The 12425-nt window shown below is 32.2% G+C and overlaps 1 protein-coding gene across 1 annotated transcript; it reads left to right on the forward strand.

Moving 5' to 3' along the window:
• On the forward strand, positions 1-1415 carry LOC143601431 (protein CAJ1-like). Its single transcript, XM_077078843.1, has 5 exons — positions 1-136; positions 198-290; positions 375-405; positions 961-1111; positions 1215-1415. Exons 1-5 carry the CDS (start codon positions 71-73, stop codon positions 1267-1269), a joined length of 396 nt encoding a protein of 131 aa, XP_076934958.1. The 5' UTR covers positions 1-70; the 3' UTR covers positions 1270-1415.
• Positions 1416-12425: the final 11010 nt, after the last annotated feature.

Genomic DNA, 12425 nt, shown 5'->3' on the forward strand with positions numbered 1-12425 from the left:
TGGTTATGACGACACGACAGTTAAATTACAGAGCGCTAGAAACAACCAACCGTAACCGTAGAAGAAGAAGATGCTTGGAGACGAAGCCAGAGTATTATTAGGCTTTCCTCCCAATTCATCACCTTCATCATCACAGGTACAATCTTATTATTATTATTATTACACACACTAAACCCTAATTTCACTACCATATTCAGCTGAAAGCAGCTTACAAGCAAAAGGCATGGGAAACTCATCCGGATCGGGTCCCCGTTTCCCAAAAACCCATCGCTGAATCCAATTTCAAACTAGTACTTTTAATTTATTCATTCACTGCTTTCAATTTATTATTATATTTATGTTAATGTTAATGTTAATGTTATCATTTTGTACAGATTTCTGAAGCTTACGCATGCTTACAGTCCGGTAGGTTTACATCGATCATATTAAATTAAATTATTAATATGTTGATATGGAATTGTGGTCAAACATCAAGCAATTAGGAACTATAAGAGAAGTTATGGTCAAACTGATTATAATTAGTGGACTCATATCTTATGATTAGGGTGGAATAAGTTGTTTTAAGTGCACGGTTTAGTTTCGTTCGGTTATTAGGCTAAACTGAAACCGAAGTCATTGTTAATTTATTTTATTAACCAATCCGTTTCCGGTTAATTTGTTCGGTTTATTCGGTTAATCAGTTAGGTTTATTCGGTTATTCAGTTAGGTTTATTCGGTTAGTTTGTCAGTTTTCGATTCGGTTAATAGCCAAAACCAAACTTGGGGTATTAATATATTACCCAAAAATTAATTTTCTTTATATTTATCATGTCCAAGTACTCCCAGAGTACTCCCTCCAAGTGGGTCGGCCGCCTAGGGACCGCCTAGCAACTTTTGCAACATTGGTTTTTGGTTCGGTTTTGGTTATTGGTTTCTGATATTGCTCATTCCATAAATAATATTGATTATACGCGACAACAGGCAAATATTCAACAAGAGGTACATATTCAAGAGTGGTGAGAACCGGGGTCCCAAGGAGTCAAGGAGGAACTAAGAGCAAAGCATTGATTCGAATTCCATTCCTCTTCATTGTTTTAGGAACGGTTGCACTCGGCGGATCTAGTGCCACTAGGTGAATAGAATGATTCATTATCTATGCTAGTGTTTGATCCAATACTTGGCTTGCTAGAAGCAAATACTAATATTAATAATGATATGATAATATGTTTAATCAGGGCTTACAGGAAGCAGAGAGAGGCATGCCCGTCACATAATCCTTTTCTTCCTTGAGGTTACAAACATTTGCGCGCTATTGATCATGTAAGTCACATTCATTTTGTTGTATGTTCTTTGTTGCCATGGCTGCAACAGGCTGGTGCCCCTGTCTAGATTGGGTTCAGTGATCATCAGTGATTATTGGTGATATATGTGTTGGATCATATTCTGTTTATACTTTACAGTTGTAAATTTATCCCAACCCTACAGTGACAACTTTGTTGAATGGATAACACGAATGCTTATTATGGTAGAAAAGGTTAAAATCGACTGGTTAATATGCCAGGCGGTTAGTTAATCTTCCTATCCATTCATCACTAAATTGAACTTCAATGTGGGATTTGTCCGCTCATTAAGATCAAATGAAGTTCAACTTTTAGACATTATTTTATGTAAGCTATATTAGACTATGTGTTATGGTCACGTGAAAGGTGGTTCAAAAGTGCAGTTGAAGGGTCGGTCAACTAAAGCATGACTTTTAGGCCCCATTTTTTTAATATTAGTTTGGGCATGTTGGCGTCTCGAGTTGTCTTGTGAAGGGTGTGATCTATGTTATCTGGTTTCCATTGAGTGTTAGTTAGGGGCTTAGGGCTGAATGCAGAAATCAAATGGCCGGTTGGAGAATAGAGAATCGAAACGTCGATTGGAGAATCAAGTCTTGCAAAGAATCAGAAATCATGCCTACTTTTAAATGAAAATCGTTTCTGAACCTATATACCGTAAACGTTTCAACAAAACGAAAGCAGATTGTTTCTAAAAGCCCCCAAAGGTCAGCCGGTAGTGATTAAATAGTTTCAGAGTTTCAAACATATATCGTTTCTCAAGCATTTGCTTATTTGAGATCAAGAATTACGAAACTAGAGAAGAAAATTGTTCAATTGAGGAAGATATAAACCGAATGCTTTAGTCGGAAATTTAAAGTCTTATAAACAAGCAGAATAAAGGAAGATTTAAGCTAATTAAGTTTGGATAAAGGCTCCAAATTTTTATTTTGCTTTATGCCTCCAAAACAGCCGAGACGACAATATATTATCCGACTTTATTTGCATTTAGGTTCGCTACAAGATGTTTGTATCCCTTTGATATACATACTGGGCTGGCTTCCTCTTGTTTCAAGCTTGCCATAAGTATTGTTGAGATATTTTAACGGGATCCAAACTAAATTGAGATGGAGTCGTGTGAAAATGTTCACAACTATCTTATAATCATAACCCTTCTCTCTCTCCCTCTCTCACAAAACGCCTCATCTTCAAAGTTATGTATATAACTTCGACACCCAAAATGCCAGCAAATATTAGGAGGGGGGGGGGGGGGGCAGTGTGGTGGCATTTTGGCCCCAAAACGCCTACCAAAACTCTCCCACTATGCATAGTCTTATATCACTTCGTCTCGTCTGTTGTTCAAATATTTACTATGTATTGCATTAAATATTCCAACCTTATTGTCTTTCCATTTCCAAAATATTGAGCCTATTTGATTAGGCCCCATACCAAATAAACGTTAGTAGATAATAAGACCATGCGTATTCAAAACTAGGTATACCCCGGACATTTTACGCCATGTGACGCAAAGTCAGCTTTTGAGCATTTTGGGTGTAGTGGGAAAAACGACTCCAAAATGCCTATCTCACAAAACCCTCAAAATCCATGTCTTCTTATCGTTTTGTTGGAAACGCTTTCTTCAAAACGCCAAACCCAAAACGAAGGGGGGAGGGGGTGTGGCCCGGTGATTTGGCCTCAAAAATCTTCAAAACGCCATCGACTATGGATGGTTTAAAAAAAATAAAATAAAGGTTAATAGACCAACATCTCTACTATGTAAACAATAATGAAAATTGCAACAAAAAACAAACATTACGCAAAAATAATATAGCAATGATGAATAAAACATAAAAAACTAACAAAAACAAAAATTGTTATCAATCTTTGCAGTGGCGAAGCTTGCGATAAGACACCGGGGGGGCGGATGCAAAATGTATACAAAATTTCACAAACGAAGGTGGCCGGGCTCAAATTTTCGGCCAAAAAGGGCTAAATTACATTACGTATAAAAATTTTCGGCCGAAAACGGCTAAATTTTACATTACATATAAGACATTTTGGCCGAAAACGGCTAAATTTTACACCACGTATAAGAAATTTCTGCCAAAAATGTCTAAATTTTACACTACGTATACGAAATTTTGGTCGAAAAGGCTAAATTTTACACTACGGATAAAAATTTGGGCCGAAAATGGCTAAATTTACACTACGTATAAAAAATTCCGGACGAAAACGGGTAAATTTACACTACTGCGTAAAAACACAGGGGGGACCGGGGCCAACCCGGGCTCTGAGTAATCTTCGCCACTGAATCTTTGGGACCCTGGACACGTCGACCCAAATGCATGGAAGTGCAGCTTCTTTCTATGTTTCTACTGGTTGTTATTATTGCGTATGGTCAAATCGGGACAGTCATTGCTTGTTTCCTATTATGTTTTCTTTTTGTGGTAAACTGGTAACCGTTTGTTTAGGGAACGGTTTCGTGTTCGGGTAACTCGGGTGTGGGTGGAGTTTGGTTGGCTTCTTTTTGTGGAGCTTGCACTTATTTTATCAAATGGTTTTCATTTAGGCTTAGGGGCTATTTGGTTCATTCAGATCTGAATAAGTCAGATTTGAATGAGTCTCTGTCCCATTCAGCAATAACAATAAGTCTGAATGATTCAGACCTAATTTTAACCATTCAGATGTTTTTCTGTTTGAAACCAAACATTTTGAAGTCTGAATGAATCAGATGTTTACATCTAAATGGTTCTATTCAGATGTAAACAAATAGCCCCTTAGGTTCATTTAAACCTGACCCAATTCGTGCTTTGAAAGCAGATCTACTCTTGTTATATTTATAAAATTCACCTATATTTGTGTTAATGATGATGGTGATGATAATAACTTTTTGTTATACCTCTATCTCTGTATGAATGGCATGTTCAACCTTATGGCCACCCGTAGTGGGTGTGGTCTTGGGGCGATTTTGTGCGAAGTCCGGCGAGAACAACCCCCCCCCCCCCCACCCGGCGAATTGTGAGGCGATAAAGGGGGAGGCATCTATTTATCGCCTCTTCCCGTTTTGATTTTATTATTATTACAATGGATTGTGTGTGGTATATATATATAGGGTTGGCTTCCTTTAAGAACTCTAATTTGATTAAGATTTCTAAAAACCAATATCAACCACTCACTTTTATTTAGGCTTTAAATTTTAATAATAAAATATAAGGGTATAATTGTAACTTACCAATAGTTTTATCTCTCTTGTTAATTAACTATAATTATTTTATCTCCTATTTTCTCTCTTGTTTTTCTAATTCTTACGGATCCTATTTACAACAATCTCATACTAATAATTTAATTCTTCACCTTATCTTCATACTATATTTATTTCACTTTCTATCATATATTTACGTACAAATAAAAATACTCATGCACACCAATATTTTTAAAATTTACGTCTCTTTACATAAATATAGGGCTTCATATTAATCATTTTTTTTTACATAAACGTAAATCTTCAAATTAATCATATGTTTTTTAAAAGTGATCATCAACATAATGTGTAGATCTTCACATTTCTGTAAGTAAAAACATATTTGTGTGTATTTACATAAATGTAAGTGTACTATTTACGTAATGTAAGTGTACTATTTACGTATATGTAAATATTCATACACATCATCCATTTTTCAAACTAATAGTTCGTTTACATATATTTACATAAATGTAAGTGTACTGTTTACGTATATGTAAATATCCATACACATAATCCATTTTTCAAACTAATAGTTCGTTTACATATACGTAAATCTTCAACGATGGTTTATTTACACATATTTTGTTGCTTTACATATACGTAACTATACTATCTACATATATATAAATCTTCAAATCGTTGGTTCGACGAAGGTGTGTTGTGAATTACTCAATTTTTCAATGGTACGTAAAACTGTTGGTTAATAATGAAGGAGGTGAGATTTTTTTATTTTTTGTCATTTTTCAATATGAAACAAATACAAATTTCCTAAAGCATGTGTATTTAATTGCAGAAAATTAAAAATTGCATAAATTGAAATTGTGACGTCCAAGTGTCCAAGCATAATTACACTAACATGCGTTTTGAGTAACCAATTCATATGAAATAATATGGAAAAAAAGTCAAAAAAATGCTAATAAGTAATCTGCGTTCTGACTTTTCATAATAACTGCTATTTTCTAATAAATATATTAACATCATCATTGAACACAAACCTATAATGGAGAATTGTCATCTACCTTATGAAGGAAAATATTTATTACTAATACAGCGTACATTAATTAAAAGTTCAATACTTTGTTGTTCATCTCGATGATTTAATTAGGGAGAGAAAAAAACTCTAATTAGATGAGAGAGATGCATGAGAGATTATAGGAAAAGTTAACAAAGAAAATAATTTTCATCTCCATAATGCCCTTTTCTTATTTAGCAATAATCCATAGTCTTTTAATTAATTACCCGAATGCCATTATTAATTGGAAAATTGGATTTTAATAATCTCAACTTAATGCAGTTGGCTGATAATAATCCCAACTTTGAAAGTAGCTGTCACTGGTCCCAACTTTCACACTATTTATTTTCATTGGACCTCCGTTAAAAAAAACTTAATGACGTTATGTTTTTTTTCCAAATTTCAAACTGATATTTTAGGGCTTTTGATCGGAATGATAATACGAGTCGATTGATGTAAAACTTACTTCCAAACGGTGGTCCAAACGACTAAAGGAAGCTTCAATTTCGGTGTTTAAACTTTTAATTAACAAAAATCAAGCTGTTTGAAGCGTCGTTTCGAGTTAAGTTTTACATCAATCGACTCGTATTCTCATTCCGATCAAAAGCCCTAAAATATCAGTTTGAAATTTGGAAAAAAACATAACGTCGTTAAGTTTTTTTTAACGGGGGTCCAATGAAAATAAATAGTGTGAAAGTTGGGACCAGTGACAGCTACTTTCAAAGTTGCGATTATTATCAGGCAACTGCATTAAGTTGGGATTATTAAAATCCAATTTTTCATATTAATTAGAACCATTGATCAATTGATCTAGGGTCTAGATTAGTTCTTAGAGTTCTTTATGAAATTATAGGTTCTTAATTGATACTCACCCTATATATATATATATATATATATATATATATATATATATATATATATATATATATATATATATATATATATATATATATATTGGGCTACAACATCATTACACCCAAAAAACAAAAACACACTCTTTGCTGACTGGGCGTCACATTGCGCAAAGCGCCCCATTTTGTAGCCCTCCACTACACATAGCCTAATAGATAGGCAAAATACCGTAAATTGGTAGTAATGTTTACTTTTGAGTTGCGACTTTCACAAATAAGGATACTAAGTGGCTATTTGGCAATCTTGTGCTGAATTAGTAAAATATCTGACTAATTGAGAGGTAGTATCTGAAACATTCAGCATATAAGAGGCTTCATGAATCATTAAGAGTTATCTTTTTAATGAACCAAACATAATTTAAATCTTCAATGACATTTTATATAAATTTGTGTATAAATACTACATAAAATATGTCAGTAAATTTATTTATTTTTGAACGACAAACGATTAAAGCCCGACTATCAAGGGTAACCCAATGGCAAAAGGTGACCCGATACGCTCGTGGCCACTCATGAACCTTAAGAGTTATCTTTTTAATGAACCAAACACAATTTAAATCTTCAATGATGTTTTATCTGAATTTGTGTATACACAAAACATGTGATAATTTTTTTTTTTGAACGATCGACGATTAAAGCCTGACTATCAAGGATAACCCAATGGCAAAAGGCGATCCGATACGCTCGCGTATGCATAAAGCACTTACCACCTGTTTCGGGGAAAATCCACAACCCAAAGGTCCAATACAGTAAAACCTGGTTGAGATCAGATTCAAACTTGAAACCTTGTTCTTTACATCCCAAATCTTCACTTTCGATCACTTGTTCCAGGGAAAATCCGTTGCCCGAAAGCCCACTGCTGTAAACCCGCTTGAGATCAGATTCGAACTTGAGACATTGTTGTCTCCAGCCCAAATCTACACAACTCATCACCTGCTACATGAAAAACCCGCCGCCCAAAGACACTGCAGTAAAACCCGATTAAGATTCAATTCAAACTTAAAACCTTGTAGTCTTCAACTCAAATCATCACTAATCTTATATCAGTTGTGCTAAGACTCATTTTCTATTACTAAATTAAAATGGACACTAAATTGCATGAGTCGGTAAATAAAAGCCTTAAAACAGTTATGCTTATATGTTTGGCTTGATATAGTCATATTTGAAGTGCCAAATCTCTATCACTTCCTTTATATTTTTTTTCCAAAAATCAATGGGATTGAGCGGAACAAAACGATATTAGCGAATTAGTTGCCTTTTGTTTTCTTTTTTATTCTGTCTTTGCCAATCATTTCTACCTTTTTTTTTCTCTTGCACATGTATAGTCCACTGAGGTGGCTTTTTTTTTCCTTTAACCTTCTTGGATAGCGAATGCTTTAAGGGCGTTACGGATTAGTCGTTAAAAGAAAAACTAATACAGAGAAAACTTCACTTAAACGAGAAAATTGAAAAATGCCTCATAAACCAACTACATAATTTAGTTAAAAAAAACTAACACAGAGAAAACTCCACTTAAACGAGAAAATTGAAAAAAATACCTCATACACCAACTACATAATTTATTTATTTTTATTATTTATAGGGGTAGAGTGAGAAGTGTCACTTTTTTTTCCTACTTTTATGAAGTTCGCTTTTATAAACATTATTAATAACATTTTAAACATGTTACTATTTTTTGAAAAAATTAAAACATCTTTTATTTTTAATTTGAGTATATTATTTGAGTATATTATTGTTTTTGAAAAAAAAAAAAAACTTATGTGTATTGTAAATGATTATTACATAGATGTGATTGTTATGATTAACTATGTAATCACATATTACGAATATGTAATCATACCGATTACTAGTCTACATATATGTAATTTGGGATTACATATAATTGGTTTGTTACGTAGTGAGAGTTAGATCGGTATTAATTCGATTCATTACAGTTCTGGCATTCGATAATCAGTATAACAACTAAAAGAAGAACCCACGAAATATGAAATTTGTACTTTTTGATATTTTGACATACAAACTCCAAATAAAAATTAATCTTCAATTTTTAATTAAAACTTTATTATATTTGTTAAAATATCTAAAAGAAATTACAATATGGTCCGTATGGTTCTATATAAAAAGGTAATTAGAAAATACGATAAAATTTGATTATTCTTATATATTTTTGTGAACAATGGATGTATTATATAATGCATCGACTAGCAAGAAACTAGCCGGGCACAAACAAGAAAGGAAAATTACATAAATAATAGAGGGTTCTTCAAGCACTCTAACAATTAATTTTACACTTACTCTTTCTACTCGAATACCAAAGGAAGGAGAAGTAAGTAACATCATCAAACAAAACCACATACTTCACACGTATTTTCAAAAAAAAACGGTATCATTTCGAAGCTTCCAAATTGCCCACCAGACTACATATATAATCGCATCCACAATTTCTTTCTAGAGCACGCTTAAAGATGAGTTCTCAACCCACTCCATGAGATCAGTTGGGAATCTTAAAGCTAGCAACTTCACATCAAGCCACATTTCAACCAAATCCTAAATCTTCTTAACCAAGACGCACTCTCCAAAAACATGAATAACGTAATCTAACCCATCGCTACCCAAGGGGCAAATAGTAGAAGGGACATCTATCCCCTTAGTAACCAAATTTCTCCTAGTTGGCAAATGATTTCCCATAACCCTCCATCCGTAAATATTTATTTTCCGAGGCAAACAAAGGAACCAATTTGTTTTCCTCGAGATATCATGCAATACGCTTAGTTTGTGTTTAGAAAGTTATAAAATTTTATTACTGTTATAAAATAGTATCATACAGTTGTTTGGATTATTTAAATTGTAGTAATAAAGTGTTATAAAATTTGATTATTTATATGAAAAAGTATCATACTGTTTGTTGGTTTTATCAAAAAAGGTACTTAATAAAAAGATAAAGTTTGATTACTATAAAAAATATTTTGTAAATAACGTGGTTTGGTTTTATTAAAAAAAAACTTTCGATTGTTTTTTTCCCTTTAACGGAAAAAAGTTATAAAATGTACTTATTATTATTTTTTTTAAAAAGCATATAACTCATATTGTGTTGTATATAGCATGTATATTAGACATCACTTACGTCACACAACATAACCTATATTGTTCGGTACCACTCATATTATATGTTGTTAGTGTGGAAATTTTGTTTGTGGTGTTTTGCGTCCGGCTGTGAAGAGATACAAGGCTCGGCCGTTGTCTATGGTTTATTCTTGACAGTTTTTATAATAAAAGATAACTTAAGTCCATTTTTTATAACTATAAATACAGCTCCAATTAATAAGAGGTCTTTTTTTAAATTGAAGTAACTTAATCCAAATTGTTTCATAACATATACGCGTATTCATAATTCAAAGTCTGAATTAACTTAAGCCACAAGAGGATTTTGGATAATTGATTGGTAACCGAGAAGTTAGAAAACTGGGTACATAGGCTGGGTGATCGAACTTGAAGTATGATCATTATATGTTTAGTCAGTGGAAAAGTTAACGTACAAATTAAATTAATGTGCTAACCATGTATATATAATTACACTACTTGATTCTCACAGTTAACAAGCTAATTTAACTTGTATTTGATCCAAACCCGTTTACTTATTATTACTATAACTTGATTTTGTTTAATGTTATCACATCTATCATCAATTTAAAAATATATATAACGGTCATGATTTGTACTTGTATTGGACATTCAAAACTCAAGATATAATTTGGTGTACCATTATCACCTGCAATATTTTCTGTAGTGTTTAGGCTACAACTACCTTTGCTAGGAGACAAAGTGTTGGTTGTTCTACCAAATTTTTATTTGTATTGTATGTTGATGTGTACCAAACTTTTATTTGTAATCTTTCTCTTCATCCATTTTTAGATCCGAGGTCAACACTCCGTTCAGTTAACACTCTCTTATATTTTTTGTTTCATACATATATTATTTGTAAAAACAATCTTATAATATCCTCATATTTATTTTTTTAAAGTCATGCCAACATATTGTTGGTACGTTAGTGTATACATATATTTAATTATAAAGAAGTTATTTCACGTACGCAACGTTATTCTTAACTTGTTTTACTTATTATTTGTTAACTATATGTATTTTATATAGTTAACATCTATTATTTGTGCATATTTTTTTATTTTACATTTTAATCTCAAATTGGTATTAAAATAAAACAAATTAAAACAATCAAATAAAGAGAAAAACATTTTTTTTCTTTTTTCTCTTTCAAAGGTGACGGGGGTTAAGAAAGCAATCGGAGGATTATGGCGATTGATGATTTGGTTCACAAGTTTTGTTAGGAATGTAAATGTGTTAATTGATTTAGAACTCCGTACATTTGATTAACAAAATAATAATTTTTTATATGTAAATTTGTATAGAAGTTCGAACTTGATAGTGTGATAGAAATAAGACAGTGGTATGAATAATGGCTAGTGGCAACAGTTGGGTGCGGCAGATGAACAACACCAAAGACGGGTTGTGGAACAACAACCGTGCAGTTGTCATCATATCGTCTTTTCATTAACTTAACGAGAAATGGATAATTGTTATAAATCTTTTTACTGAATGTTATAAATGATAATTTTCTTAAAGAACTATTTTTCATAAAAGATATTTTTAATTAACATATATTATTTTATCTAGACGTCTATATTTTCAATGTTAGGAGGTGTCTTAAAATGACTAACTTCAAAAACAATGTTTTAGATCAATTTTTTTTAATAAACGTGTAAATAATTAAATAAAGCAAATTAATTCGAAACAACTAGTTTATAATTTCTAATTTGTTTTCTTTTAAGGAATGTTGTATAGAACTAAATGTGGGGTTCACATGATTTGTAATAACAATACTTTTTATGTTTAGTTTGTTACAGTTTGATGTAAAAGAAGACTTGTAATAAAGGCTGTCGATAATTTTCCCCCTTTTTAATATTATCAACTAAAACTAGGGATCAACTTGATACCGATGGTTACCGATCTCGAATTTCTAAAAAACTTACTGGTATCGAAAATGCTTCCCAGTATCGTAGGCAAAAGTTCAGTAAATACTGGTATCGATCTCAATTTTCTAAAAGAACTTTGATAATGGTATCATGGTAACAGTTACGAAATACTCGTTTCGATACCAGTACTCACTCATCCCTAGGTAAAACATGTTTGTTGCACTTCCTTTTCTCCCACATCTTTCCTAACCATCTTTTCTAGCATGTTATCTTCCTTCAATCACTCTCAAGTCTCAACGAACGTATGACATCACATTAGAAAAAACAAAACTAATAATACAAATATTGTAGACTTAAAACATATATCAATCTATCTAATTGAGTATACGCTATGAGTTATAATCACTAACATTGCCTTCGTATTCTTCTAGAATGCACGTTCTTCACTCAGGGTCATCTCTGAGAATGGTTACAAATTTTGGGCCGAAGACAAGAAAAAATTTGGGCCTTAAGTAACAAGATTTTTGTATTACGTTTAAATAATTAAACTTTTAAATGGGCTTATTGAGAAATGATTTGGGTTGTGCAAAATTTTTTGGTATAAAAGTGGGCTTGAATGAATTGTGTAATTGGGTCTTAACATTAAGAATATATATTTTATAATATAGATATATAAATTCTTTCTGAAAATTTCCAGTTACAGGGGTGATCGGTAGACGTTCTATAAAGTCTTATAAAGCATTGCGTCTTAGATGAAATGCCAACACTTAGTAATGCATATCTGTGGTTTAAAAGTAGCTAACAATATAACATGACACCATTATAACAAATAAAATAGTATAACATGATGCCAAGAAAAGATGACAATCGTGTAATATGAACATAGCAATGCCTCGAGAATATGATGCAAAACTTAAAATTAGCTAACGATATAACATGACATTACTATTAATGCTATTATCGTTGTCGTTATTA

This window comes from Bidens hawaiensis, unplaced genomic scaffold (genome assembly GCF_021521415.1).
Source record: "Bidens hawaiensis isolate Kalapana, Puna unplaced genomic scaffold, B.hawaiensis_p1.1 tig00056244_1, whole genome shotgun sequence".
Lineage (NCBI taxonomy): Eukaryota > Viridiplantae > Streptophyta > Magnoliopsida > Asterales > Asteraceae > Bidens > Bidens hawaiensis.

What these genes read in the sequence shown, in the direction of transcription:
- LOC143601431 (XM_077078843.1), top strand. Translation starts at nt 71, where the DNA reads ATGCTTGGAGACGAAGCCAGAGTATTATTAGGCTTTCCTCCCAATTCA. An exon ending in TTACGCATGCTTACAGTCCG is followed by an intron (nt 406 to 960) that starts GTAGGTTTACAT and finishes ACGCGACAACAG; the next exon opens with GCAAATATTCAACAAGAGGT. An exon ending in GGCGGATCTAGTGCCACTAG is followed by an intron (nt 1,112 to 1,214) that starts GTGAATAGAATG and finishes ATGTTTAATCAG; the next exon opens with GGCTTACAGGAAGCAGAGAG.